The following is a 15,330-nucleotide window of genomic DNA, read 5'->3' on the forward strand; positions in this document are numbered from 1 at the left end:
TTTAGCTGAGCCAAGTAAATCAGCCGGTATTTGTTTCCTAGCACGGCCACAATCGCGGGCATCGTGTGCCTTAACTTTAAGGCACACAATGCCCGCGATGCCCGCGATTTCCTTTGAAAAAAGCACAACTCGGGTACATCGCGTCGGTCTTGTGCCTTAAGAAGGCACACGACGCGACCAACGCGATGCCCACGATTTCCCCATAGGCTTCAATGTTAAAATATTTTAACATTGAAACTGAGTCCATTTAACATAGGAAAAAATGGGAAAAGGCCCAATATGGGCCATTTCTCATTGGGTATGGCCCCGTCATGTGTGTAAAAAATAATGGCCCCCTATTGTGGCCGCCACCCCCACGATTGACGCGAACCCGAAGCGTGGCAAGCGCAGCGAGCCCGCGAGGGGCGGCGGTGCGCGTCCTCCGACCTTTTCATTCCCCTACTATCCACGTCGGCGTGGAGTTGAGAATAGATTAGTGTGGCGAGCCCGAAGAGTGGCGAGCCCGAAGCGTGGCGAGCGCAGCGAGCCCCGCGAGAGGACGCGGATACCTGTCAAGCCGGCGAGGCGCGTCCCTCGCGGCCTTGACAGGTATCCGTGTCCCCTCGCGGGGCTCGCTGCGCTCGCCACACTAATCTATTCTCAACTCCACGCCGACGTGAATTAGGTCCCGATCGCATTGCACTCATGCAAATCACATGAAAAACGCACAGGAATATTGTACCGTGTATGGGCGCCTGTAGTAAATTCCCCCATAGACTGTGTGATTGCGCTGACTCTGTGACATCACCAGCCAATCACACACTAACCTGCTACATAGACTGTGTGATTGCGCTGACTCTGTGACATCACCATCCAATCACACGCTAACCTGCTACATAGACTGTGTGATTGCGCTCACTCTGTGACATCACCATCCAATCACACACTGACCTGCTACATAGACTGTGTGACTGTGCTCACCCTGTGACATCACCAGCCAATCACACACTAACCTGCTACATAGACTCTGTGACTGCGCTCACTCTGTGACATCATCATCCAATCACACACTAACCTGCTACATAGACTGTGTGACTGTGCTCACTCTGTGACATCACCATCCAATCACACACTAACCTGCTACATAGACTGTGTGACTGCGCTCACTCTGTGACATCATCATCCAATCACACACTAACCTGCTACATAGACTGTGTGACTGTGCTCACTCTGTGACATCACCATCCAATCACACACTAACCTGCTACATAGACTGTGTGATTGCGCTGACTCTGTGACATCACCATCCAATCACACACTAACCTGCTACATAGACTCTGTGACTGCGCTCACTCTGTGACATCATCATCCAATCACACACTAACCTGCTACATAGACTGTGTGACTGTGCTCACTCTGTGACATCACCATCCAATCACACACTAACCTGCTACATAGACTGTGTGATTGCGCTGACTCTGTGACATCACCATCCAATCACACACTAACCTGCTACATAGACTGTGTGACTGTGCTCACTCTGTGACATCACCATCCAATCACACACTAACCTGCTACATAGACTGTGTGATTGCGCTGACTCTGTGACATCACCATCCAATCACACACTAACCTGCTACATAGACTGTGTGACTGCGCTCACTCTGGGCCTTATTCTGATCGGTGCGGCCCGATCAGAATATGCGGCCGCAACCGTGCAGGCGAATCCCCGCCTTCCATACGGATCGCCACCTGCCGTCCGTACGCGGATATGTGGCGATCCGCATGAAATTGGACGGGGATACGCCTCCTCCGTCTTGGGAGCAGCCCCTGCATTCGATGGTCGCCGAACATCGAATGCAGGGCCGCACGCTCCACCAGGTCCCGCAACACAAGACCACACGGACACTTGTCCGTGTGAAATCATGTATGGGGGCGGGCAGCTGACATCCGGCGATGTCAGATGCCCGCCCCGTACCCACGCGTCACGGCCTCATTACCATGCATACGCCCCGCGTTTGCATGGGAACACCCATGAAACGCGGGGCGTATGCATAGGGTAATGAGGCTAAGTAGCCCCTCACGCCCCTCTACGCCCCCTGTGCGGCGTATAAAGAATCCGTGCGGCGAAATCGCCTGCACATGCGCAGAGTGACCTCTGCACATGCGCAGACGATCAACATCGGCGGTCCGTCCGCATGCGGGAATATCCGCACCGATCAGAATAAGGCCCTCTGTGACATCACCAATCACACACTAACCTGCTACATAGACTGTGTGACTGCGCTCACCCTGTGACATCACCAGCCAATCACACACTGACCTGCTACATAGATTGTGTGACTGCTCTCACTGTGTGACATCATCATCCAATCACACACTAACCTGCTACATAGACTATGTGACTGCGCTCACTCTGTGACATCACCATCCAATCACACACTAACCTGCTACATAGACTGTGTGACTGCGCTCACTCTGTGACACCACCATCTAATCACACACTGACCTGCTACATAGACTGTGTGACTGCGCTCACCCTGTGACATCACCAGCCAATCACACACTGACCTGCTACATAGATTGTGTGACTGCTCTCACTGTGTGACATCATCATCCAATCACACACTAACCTGCTACATAGACTGTGTGACTGCGCTCACCCTGTGACATCACCATCCAATCACACACTAACCTGCTACATAGACCGTGTGACTGCGCTCACTCTGTGACATCACCATCCAATCACACACTAACCTGCTACATAGACCGTGTGACTGCGCTCACTCTGTGACATCACCAATCACACACTAACCTGTTACATAGACTGTGTGACTGCGCTCACTCTGTGACATCACCATCCAATCACACACTGACCTGCTACATAGACTGTGTGACTGTGCTCACCCTGTGACATCACCACCCCATCACACACTAACCTGATACATAGACTGTGTGACTCCGCTCACTTTGTGACATCACCATCCAATCACACACTAACCTGCTACATAGACCGTGTGACTGCGCTCACTCTGTGACATCACCAATCACACACTAACCTGCTACATAGACTGTGTGACTGCGCTCACCCTGTGACATCATCATCTAATCACACACTGACCTGCTACATAGACTGTGTGACTGCGCTCACCCTGTGACATCACCAGCCAATCACACACTGACCTGCTACATAGATTGTGTGACTGCTCTCACTGTGTGACATCATCATCCAATCACACACTAACCTGCTACATAGACTGTGTGACTGCGCTCACTATGTGACATCACCATCCAATCACACACTAACCTGCTACATAGACCGTGTGACTGCGCTCACTCTGTGACATCACCATCCAATCACACACTAACCTGCTACATAGACTGTGTGACTGTGCTCACTCTGTGACATCACCATCCAATCACACACTAACCTGCTACATAGACTGTGTGACTGCGCTCACCCTGTGACATCACCATCCAATCACACACTAACCTGCTACATAGACTGTGTGACTGCGCTCACCCTGTGACATCACCACCCCATCACACACTAACCTGCTACATAGACTGTGTGACTGCGCTCACCCTGTGACATCACCATCCAATCACACACTAACCTGCTACATAGACTGTGTGACTGCGCTCACCCTGTGACATCACCATCCAATCACACACTAACCTGCTACATAGACTGTGTGACTGCGCTCACCCTGTGACATCACCACCCCATCACACACTAACCTGATACATAGACTGTGTAACTGCGCTCACCCTGTGACATCAGCATCCAATCACACACTAACCTGCTACATAGACTGTGTGACTGTGCTCACTCTGTGACATCACCATCCAATCACACACTAACCTGCTACAAAGACTGTGTGACTGCGCTCACCCTGTGACATCACCATCCAATCACACACTAACCTGCTACATAGACTGTGTGACTGCGCTCACCCTGTGACATCACCACCCCATCACACACTAACCTGATACATAGACTGTGTGATTGCGCTGACTCTGTGACATCACCACACAATCACACACTAACCTGCTACATAGACTGTGTGACTGCGCTCACCCTGTGACATCACCACCCAATCACACACTGACCTCATACATAAACTGTGTGACTGCTCTGAGCTCACTCTGCTGAGTTATGTCAGAGGGAAAGAAACGTTAAATAAAATACACCTCCTCTGAATAATTCATGTCTATAACACCCGTCCCCCTCCTGATTTCCCGGCCTTGGGTGTACAGCTGATGTAAAAGTAACACTTTGTCTGCTGCAGCTGCGGGCGATGTAGCGTCACACATAAAGGGCCTTATTCTTGTGTCCGGTACTGAAATACACATAAAGGGCCTTATTCTGAAATGGTAAACAATAGATAAGTAGGGAGCAGCGAGCTCAGCCGGCAGGGTAAATCGGTGGAGTTGCTGACTCTCTCTTCCTCCCCGGAGATATTGGGGCTTATGAGGGCTGTAGTAATGTTGTGCACATTAAATTGGCCGCCTCTTTAGTGCTAAGTGTCTCTTCTATAGGCACCGCGCTTCTGCCACTCCCTCCCTACCCTGTATATTCTGCTCTGCCAGCGAACGCTCCCCAGAAGTGGGGCACTATATAAGGAGACTTCTACAGAGTTGCCATAGCAACGCATCTCAGGTTAAAGACTTCCTTGCATCTCATTTGCAGCGTTCCGACGCAACCAAGAAAAGAGCCTGGCGCCCAACCCAGCACCAAAGTCCTTAATCCCAACACAGCTTGTGTAATCCTTTGCAGCGCTGGTGTCCGACCGGCTCCTCCTTGGGAACCAGCGACTGTTTGTTCCTACCCAGTGTGGAAATGACCGGAACAGCCCCGGCTTACGCACACTCACACTTTTCCCGGCTACATTCACGCCTTCCCCAGCTACACTCGCACCTTATTTAATGATGATACAATCAGCGGAGAGAGAGAAAGAGACACACGGCATCGGAATGTCATATGGGGGTATACAGCTGTGGAGATGTTGGGCACATAGGTGCTGATTGTGACAGTGGGGGTTATTCTAGTTCACTCTTTCTGACAAAATCCTTCTTAGATGGACAAAACCATGTGCACTGCAGGTGGGGCAGATGTAAAATGTGTAAAGAGAATTACTGTACAGTAGATTTGGGTGAGTTATTTTGTTTCTGTGCAGGGTAAATACTGACTGCTTTATTTTTACACTGCAGTATAGATCTCACTTTGAAGTAAAACCCCACCCAAATCTAATTCTCTCTGCACAAGTAACGTCTGCCCCACCTGCAGTGCACATGGTTTTGTCCATCTAAGAAAGATTTTGTCAGAAAGATGGTATTTATTGGACCGATTAGATCATTGTCGTGTTATTGACTTAACGTTACATAAAGTCTCTACTCAGTTCTCCTTCCTGTCTAATATTGTAATTCTCAAGCCGCCCCCTTCTCTGAACCAAAGACCCCGGAGGGGACTGAAGCCACCACAGCATGGCTGATAATTAGCACATCACACTGATCACTGTGTTTAATCTGTGAGCCGATCGCTCAAAGTGCCAGTGGCCCTGCGCTTCTGCCACCCAAGCTCAGCCAGTGATGCCCCTTCCAAAGGCCTAACTGCCCCAGCGGGGGCACAGCTTACACATCAAAAACTATTCATGTCCGTGCCCCGTCAAATGCCTTGTCACACCCGTCTGCTCCCCTGTCACCAATAAAGCAGTGTACCCTGGATCTTACATCAAAACTAGAGGGTTATTAAAATATCATGGGAAGGAATGACGTTCTGAAGTGATTCAAATGGCTGCATGGAAACCACAAAGGAGTTCCTTTGTGAGGACAGTGATTTGCTGTAATCGCTGTGATTTTCTGTAGGTGCTCAGAAGTACCTGCTGATGACTCTCATTATCCCCCCTTGTGGGAACCCGTGACAGAGACAGCAGAACATGATCACACACAGGTACTCCTTATCTGTGCCGATGTACAGACATGTTCCCTATAATACACCTACGTGTGCAGTAGGGATGGCCATCGTTGACATTGCCATCAATGGCAATAGTGCAACTGGCCATCGATAGTGGAGAAGTGCAATGAATGACCATCAATGTTTTACTATCGATGGTCATCCCTTTTTTTATGCTGATTAACCTGTAGGCCAATGAAAACATGGGGGAGGGGCTTCCTGGGTGTCTGGGGGCGGAGCTATACTCCATCCCCCGCCTCTTGGGGAAAAAAACAAAAACTAAATTATTTGTTTATGCTGGACATCGATGGAGGGAAACCATCTAGTTCTCCCCCATCGGTGGCAAAACTATTCTACATCGGCCATAAACCATCAATGATTTTGAATAATCGATGGTCGATGGCCATCGGTAATGTGCAGATGGGTTAAGTAGGAAATCCCAGCAGACAGAATCCTGACAGTCAGATGACCATTAAGTGCATCCCTATCCCTAACCCACCCCTCATACAACCTAACCGTAACCTGCCCCTCCCCCAGCCGAACCCTAAATGCCCCCACCCCCTTGTGCCTCACCCTGCTCCTCACCAGGATTCTGGCCACATTCTGTGCAGATAAGTGGCGCGTGTCAGCAGTCTCATTCCTCTGCAAGGGTGTAAAAGCGGTGACTGTGCGATGGGCGAAACTGGGCAGATGGCTTCCTTCATACATGTGATATACTGTAAGCTCAGGAGCATCACTTACAAACAGTCTTTCAGCTCCAGTCCTCAAGTAACCCCAACAAGTCATGATTTCTGGATTTCTTTAATCATCCCAGTTGAGTTAATCTATTTTCCTGGGTCAGTAATTATCCATTAATTCCGCAGAAAGAAATCCTAAAAAAACATGGCCTGTCAGAACTCATTGAGGATTGGAGTTGAGAACCACTGCTTTAGAACATTGGTTGTCAAATTCGGTCCTAGGACCCCACACAGCGCATGTTTTGCCGGTATCCTCACAGAATCAAGTGAAATAATTATCTCCACCTGTGGATCTTTTAAATGTTGGAGAGGAGAGGTTTGAGAACCGCACAAGGTTCTACCCAACAAGTGTGAATTGGGTCAGAAGGGACCCCTTTCACCACTCTGGTGGGGTTTTGCCTGAGTTGCCTGTGACCAACTTTTTAGACGTAGTGTCCCTTGCGGGATAGGGGGTCTTTGTGTGTTGGTGGTGCTCCCCTGAGTCCGATATGTGAGTACAAATGGGGAGAGGGGAAAGTGGACTCTTTTTGTGGGGCACTCTTTGTTTCTGATTATGATTTAAAACTTAACTTTTAATGTTAATTTTTTAATATAGGGCAACGTATGTCCGCCCTATATTAAAAAATTAACATTAAAAGTTAAGTTTTAAATCATAATCAGAAACAAAGAGTGCCCCACAAAAAGAGTCCACTTTCCCCTCTCCCCATTTGATCTTTTAAATGTGTCAGTCAGCAATGAGTGCACCTGTGCACCTGCCGGGTGACCTGGGAAACGAGAACTGTTTGAAGTCCAGAGGACCGAGTTTGAGAACCACTGCTTTAGAGGAACAAATGGAATCACATCCTAGGGGAACATATTATTTCGATGAGCTGGTGTGAATGTAGACGGCACAAATTCAGCCTTGTATGTTGGGTGGGTCACTTTTCTGGGCACGGCGGCTCAGATACAGCCAAACAAGAAGTGGTCTCAAAGTTCACAGCTGCTCCTCCAAATGATGCTGCGGGATTACATTATTATTGGTTTAATCTTGTGTTCCACAGCGGAGTTGCAGACAGGACTGCCAGGGGCAAAATCCTTCCTAACTTCATACTGAAGTGTCTCTTATAATTAGCAAATGCGCCAGTAACAATTATTCCAGCGGGAGAGCCCTACTCAGGAGCCAGCACTGCCTGGCACTAAACACCCAGATAGTGCCAGCTTACAGGTCTGAGGGTGCAGCCAAGGCCTCCACGCCAAATGATCCTGCACAGCAAACAGATGGTAAATGATCCGATGCAGACGACGGGTCATGTTGACAGAAAATGGGTCGACAAAAAGACCAACATGGGGAAAAGGTAGACACATGAAAAGGTTAACATGAGTTTTTAATTTATTTATTTTTTGTTATCAACTTTTACATCTGAGCACATAGACCCCAATTACTCGCCACTTTGCCGTTCCCATTTGAGTCCAAAAATGCAAAAGACTCATGTTGATATTTTTGTGTGTCAACCATTACCATGTCAAATTTTTGCTTGTGTCGACCTATTGTCCATATCGACATATGGATGCCCCGACCACAGCACAAATCACAAGATTAAAATGATCTATATTTAAAATATACATTTTGCCTCAGCATCCCCTTCCCCAGACTCTGCATCCAGGTACCAGCATTGAAACAATTGGTAGTTTCTTAAAGGGGTTATCTATTCCCTTGGTGCAGACGCTGAGTAACCCAGGTGGATTATTTGCTATGTATTTGAAAGCCCCCTCCCCCCATCTACTCAGATTAGCAGAAATGATGAATGAGGAAACAAAGGTATTGCGGGGAAGGGAAGTTACTCAATAGTACTGAACTGAGGCCCTTATTCTAGTTCACTCTTAGAGGCAAATTCCTTCGCAGATGGACAAAACCATGTAGACTGCAGGGGGGCAGATGTAACAGGTGCAGATAGAATTAGATTTGGGTGAATTATTTTGTTTCTGTGCAGGGAAAATACTGACTGATTTATTTTTACACTGCAATATAGATCTCCTATTGAAGAAAAACCCCACCCAACTCTAACTCTCTCTGCACGTTACATCTGCCCCACCTGCAGTGCATATGGTTTTGTCCATTTGAGAAGGAATTTGCCTCTAAGAGTGAACTAGAACAAGGCCCTGAATGAGGAGCTATGAAATCAGCCCTGCTCACACCATTATAGAAGCTAGGGAAATACTATACAGTTCATTAACAAATGACACTGCATTTTGCGGGCGTGCATGTTTAGTGACTGTCCTGTCATGCAGGGGATTACACACTCAGCTATCTCTATACCGCTCCCCCCCAATATTCTCCAGAACCTACCTCAAGTGAACGAGTAGAGCTTACATCTTATATGTTCAACAGCTGCCGCTTGTATTAAGTTCAACAAGGACGCCTCTCTCTGAGTCACCCTTCATAGATAGACTCAGGGGAGCCCCTCAAACTCTGAAGTCCCTAGGCAGCTGCCTAAACCTTCTAATGGTAGAGCTGGGCCCTGTCCGTTCTGTTCATCTTAGAGCTGGTTTTTATTGAGGCTCATGAAATCCCATAAAAAGAAATGTAATTACTCTCCAAAAATATCCAGGAGACTCCTAAAATTTACATTTTGGGTGAAATTTAATAGGATGAGAGATTCAGAAAGTGAGAGAATTGGTAAGAAATCTCCAGTTTTTTTAAAGCGACAATAAATTACACTGCAGTGTAAATGATTGCCGCTTAAAAAAAAAACCTGCATATTTCTTACCAAATCTCTCACTTTCTGAATCTCTCATCCTATATTTCACCCTTTGTATTTAGAAATGTTTCTGAAAAAGTCCAAAGCAAATCCTGATATCACCGTCAGAGGGAGAAGTGTTAAAGCCAGCCATACACTAGTGTGATTTCACCCGATTCTGAAGGATCGGGCCGAGAAATCCTCACCGCCAAATCGCATGTGTTTGACATCTGACCAGCTCCTAACTGCATTGTTAAAGGCCATGTTTCAAAAATGACAGTTAGGAGCAGGTTGGTTGGTACTTTATTGCTCTCCAAGGCTTAGTACATCTGAGTGTTCTTTGTGGGTTTTGTCAGTCCCGGGCTGGTAGAGGCAGAGTTACCTGACTATTACAGAGCGATGAACACAATAATGGCTAGAGGGACGGTAACCTGGGGATTTATTTCATTGTTGACCCCCTTGGAAAGCTATGAAAAAAGTCCAACTGTTTACCCTGATCTAGCCATTATAGTTATAATTACTGGTGCAGGACCTCGGGGGTATATGTATATTACTGTCATAGCTGTTTATGGGTCACTGCCGTTGGTCACAGGATCAATAAATATTGTAGATGATATTAAATCCCTGTTTTCTATTATCACTGAGCAGGGTAATTGGGTAATAACTCTTTATGTACTTGCTTTTACCGCACCAGAGAAACATTCTAAAATGTGGGGTGAAATTTAATAGGATGAGAGATTCAGAAAGTGAGAGATTTGGTAAGAAATCTCCAGGTTTTTTTAAAGAGGCAATCATTTACACTGCAAAATCAAACTGGCTTAGCAGTGTAAATGATTGCCGCTTTAAACAAAACTGGAGATCTCTTACCAAATCTCTCACTTTCTGAATCTCACATCCTATTAAATTTCACCCAAAGTGTCATGATCTGGAGATGAGATCTTCCGAGGGTGGTTCTGCTCCCTACTGACCTCGCTCATGCTCCACCATCTTTCTGAGGCCAGCAGCTGATCTAACACATGGCTGATCATAGTTTTTAGTAACATGTTACCTGGTGTGGTAAACTTCTATGGTGGAATGTAGGTGTCTGAGCAGTGATAGCTAGCTGTCTGAAATGTGATATAAGATATGTTCACCAGTAATTATAATGTTGTAATGGTCCTCCATCTTTTTTCTCCCTATCTATCCATTCATCCATCCATCCATCTATCTACTCATCCAACTATCCACTTACCTATCTCTCCTTCCACCAAATCCACCATCCGTCTCTCCACTACATCCCTCTATTCCTCTATCCATACACCCCTCCACCAAATCCATCTGTCCCTCTATCCATCCATCCCACCCATCCCTCTATCTATCTGTCCATCCATCCATCCATAAAATCCATCTATGCATCCCTTTATCTATCCCTGTATGCATCCATCCATCCTTCCCTTCCTTCACCAAATCCATCCATCTATCTCTCCCTTCCTCTTCCCCTTCCATGCCTCACATTTATCCCTTCTGTCACCGAAAACCATCCTTCCATCCCTCTCTTCACCCAATCCATCCTTCCATCCCTACCTTCCTTCACCCAATTCATCCTTCACCCAATCCATCCTTCCATCCCACCCTTCCTTCCCCCAATCCATCCTTCCATCCCTCACTTCCATCAAATAATCCATCCTTCCCTTTCTTCACTCAATCCATCCTTCCATTCCTCCCATCTTTCACCCAATCCATCCTTCACCCAATCCATCCTTCCATGCCTCCCTTCCTTTACCCAATCCATCCTTCCATCCCTCCCATCCTTCACCCAATCCATCCTTCCATGCCTACTTTCCTCCACCCAATCCATGCTTCCATCCCTCACTTCCTTCACCCAATCCATCCTTCCATCCCTTACTTCCCCCACCCAATCCATCCATCCCTCACATTCCTCCTTTTCTTAACCCAATCCATCCTTCCATTCCTCCCACCTATCCCTTCCTCCGCCCAATCCATCCATCTCTTCCTTCACCCAATCCATCTATTATCCCTCCACCCACCCCTCCCTACCTTTATCAACCCAAACCATCCATCATCCCTTCCTTCACCCAATCCATCCATCCATTCTTCCACCTAATCAATCCATGTATTCCTCCATTCATCCTTCCATCCCCTCACATCCCTCCATATATCCAACCCTCCATACACACATCCATTTTCTGGTTTCAATCAGTCATCATTGTCCACAAGTCCATTTGTCAGCACCACAAAGATTAGGGGTACCGGGGCAAGGCGCCCCTCTCTTCTCCAGCAGAGCTGCCTCTCATTCTGCCATGATGGGGAAGCCCCACTGACACATGAGGGTCTACAAGGAAGTTCCTCCACCCAGCCGGAGGCCACTCTCTCTCTGAAATCCTCCACTGACAGTCAGCCTTTCAGCAGTCCGGGGGATCTGGGTGAGACCATCTTCAAAGGTCAATGTTCATTTGTGTATGAGGGGGTGTATGTGGGGGGAGGGGAGTTGTGTACAGTTTTCTACAACCAAGACATGGAAGATACTAAGAATACCGCTCAGATTGCATCTCAGACATGTCCCTCATTAATTTTGGAAGAGATCCCGAGACTCTAATATATGTTGTCCAAAATAATCCCCCAGTATTAAATGGAGGTTGGAACAGTTTAAATATCACCGTATGTTGTCTTGGTTCCTCTTCTGTTCACCATTCCTATATACAGTATATATGTCATAGACTTCATGGATGCAGGATTCTATGGCAAACAATCATATAAAGAAAAATTGTTAATTTTATACATAATTTAATTCACGGACAAATTTCGAATAACAACTAAAAATGAAGATTGCAAAAATGAATATGAAATATTTTCTTTGTACAGTGGTAAAAGATGAAATCACTGTTCCCCGGCCTTTTCACCAGGTAATACAATGGCAGTATACATATACAAACAGTACATAGAGGACCTTATTCATGCTCTCCGGTGCGAATTCGCACAAGCACACAATGTTTTTCTAGTGTGTGAGCAGACACAGCGAATAGTGTTCACAGATTGCTTGCACACAACAGTGCAGGTGGTGGGCCGGGGGATGTGCCCATTGGAACACCTAGCGTTTCATGGTCATTCCCATGAAACGCTGGGCTTTCTCATGGTAACGTCCCGGATGACGAGGGTGCAGAGAGCGGGCAGCTGACCTCACCGGAAGTCAGCTACCCGCCCTGTCCTCATACAGGACACACAAAGCTTAGACACCTTAGTTTTGCGTGCATGCTCCACATCATTCGATGGTCGTCTAGCCCCATAGACTGCAAATGGATGTTTATACAAAACATCTATTCGCAGCCGTGCGGGTTAATTCGCCCTGCAATGCGAGCCGCGGGCGGGCTTAAAAAGAGATGCAACGCTAGAGTGTGTATAACTAATGGAAATGACTGGGGGAGGGGCTCATGCTGGGGGAAGGGCTCACAGGTGAGTGATGTCATCAACCAGTGCCCATATCACTCATCCATGATCAATTTCAGATGCTTAAATCAAATTGACTGAGATACTAATTAAGTCACGTGTGCTCAAGCATGGATATCCTTAAAGCCTGGACTGTAATGACATTAGAAGATGGGAATGATGAGGGCGCTCCTAGGCCCCTATTCAGCAGTGTGATGGCAGAAGCAGTAGGTTCTGTGTGTCTTTAATACCCCTTTTACACCGCCGCAAAAACCCAGGTTTTTCCCTCGTGGACCCGGTGTAAAAGGGGTTAACCTGTGTCCCTCTACACGGGACTTCTAACCAAGTCCTGACAGGGTAGAACATGGGCAGGACCTGGGTAGAGGGCAGTGTAAATGGGTACGCCGGGTCATCCGACCCGCCTCTTGTTTAAAGTAATGGGGGTTGGTCGGGGGGCGCACACAGCCTCCGCTGCTGTACTGTGCAGACAGCAGTGGAGGCAGGGAGGAGGTGAATGGATGCCTGTGTGCGGCTTCTATTCACCTAGTGGACAGGGGCTGGGGGCAGCCCAGCAGCTTAACTTTGTGCTGTGCTTGCGCCCAGCACGACGATCGGCGGTCCTGGTGGGGTGATCGGCGATGATGTCATCTCCAAGCACCGCCCCCGCTTACACTAGGGGCCGCTACTCATCAAGTTCCAGAAACTGATGTTAGCCCACTGAGAGCCCTGCTCCACCCCATTGGTAGTAGACCCGGATAGCCTCAGCCACTCATTGCTCTCGCAGGGCCTGATTCAGTACAGCTAACTAAGCAGCAGTTGTTTGCTGCTTAGAAAGTGGCCTAATGCCGCCCAACCGAGTTCGGATTGCAATGCACCAATCAGTAAACTGACAGCCATTCACTGTGGCTGCAAGCTGGAGGCAGATTGAGAATGCTGCACTCTGATTGGTTGATAGCTCCTGCCATTCAACACTCAGTAAGCTGCCAGCCATTCACTGTCTGGCTGCAAGCTAGAGGAAATTTGAGAATGCTGCACTCTGATTGGTGGATAGCTTCAGCCATCCACCAATCAGCAAGCGGACAGCCATTCACTGTGTGGCTACAAGCTGGAGGCAGATAGATAATGTTGCACTCTGATTGGTGGATAGCTTTATCCATCCACCAATCAGTAAGCTAACAGTCATGCTGATTGAGTCAGAGGCATTCTCCACCTGCCACGCAAGAAGCTCCAATGGTCTGCACACCATTTGACAAAATGGGGGGGGGGGGGGGGGGTTTATAGGCGCACCGTACCCAGGATCTGCGTCTTCGTTTCCAGACTTCCTGCCCAGGCACAGTGAAAACAGCAGCCGTCCTGCACAAATTGAGGGCGACTGAGATGGTCGATGTCTTTCACAGATGATCTGATGGCGCGTCTCTGGTTGTAGCGGTGGATCGCAGAAGCCTGCATATATATATGTATATATGGGATGCAGTTTAAATCCCGGCGGTCGGGATCCCGGCGTTCAAAATCCCGAATGCCGAAATCCCGACACTTTCTCCCCCCGTGGGTGTCCACGACACCCTCGGAGGGAGAATAAATTAGTGTGCCGAGCGTAGTGAGGCACCGGGCCCGCTGCGTGGCGAGCACAGCGAGCCCGCATGGGGGGGGGCGATCCACGTCCCCCCCTTGTCAGGATTTCGGCGTTCGGGATTCCGGCGTCCGGATTTTGAACGCCGGGATCCCGACCACCGGCTTTTCATGCCGAATCCGTATATATATATATATATATATATATATAGTCCAGCAAAGCTCTGGCACTCCCTGCTTACTGATACTTTACTGTACCGGTGCCTTCCCACAGCTGCACTGGTATCCACACAGAACGGCCGAATACAAGTCCCCAGCGGCGGCACTCAGAAAAAAACATTACACAAGCCAGCTTAACGCCAACGTTTCAAATGTATTTGCACATTTTTCGTCAGGGCAACAATACATAATGAACAACACTCACCATTTATCCAAGTGACTGCCATCACCAGACCTCCCTCTCAGCGTGGCGCACGACCTTCTCCGCAGTCGCACCCGGAAGGCGTCACCCAGTGCACCCGTCACCACCATTTTGAAAACTGGAACAATTCACAAATTTAACATGGAAGTACTGGCAAAATACATTTGACATAGGCATATAACCATATTATACAAATACAATAGCGCTTCATAACTACAGGAAACACTGTAAACCAAGGTTCTCATTGAGCCCTCGGGGACTCAATGTATCAAGCAAAAAAATCCATTTTGCCTCCCTCTGTAGTAATACCTTGGACCTATTTCCTCCCCTTAGTAGCGGGGGTATGTGGTCAATGATAATATGACAGAGGGCCGTGGGTGAATGGCCGACTTCAGCATAATGTCTAGCTACGGTTGTGTGCTAGATCCTGCCAGAATAGCTGCCCTTATAGCCATACGATGTTGTGCCATCCTGATCTGAAATTTCCGATATAATATTTGCCACAGGGGCAAATAAGGGCATATATTA

The 15,330-nt window shown here is 47.8% G+C and overlaps 1 protein-coding gene across 1 annotated transcript in view; it reads left to right on the forward strand.

Moving 5' to 3' along the window:
- Positions 1-15,330, forward strand: part of VWA5B1 (von Willebrand factor A domain containing 5B1) — a 125,550-nt gene that overhangs the window by 95,291 nt on the left and 14,929 nt on the right. The window contains exon 14 of the mRNA XM_083162406.1: positions 11,590-11,812. Coding sequence (XP_083018532.1) covers positions 11,590-11,812 — 223 coding nt within the window. The remainder of the gene's footprint in view (positions 1-11,589; positions 11,813-15,330) is intronic.

This window comes from Crinia signifera, chromosome 19, assembly GCF_055691185.1.
Source record: "Crinia signifera chromosome 19, ASM5569118v1, whole genome shotgun sequence".
In the NCBI taxonomy this organism is placed as follows: domain Eukaryota; kingdom Metazoa; phylum Chordata; class Amphibia; order Anura; family Myobatrachidae; genus Crinia; species Crinia signifera.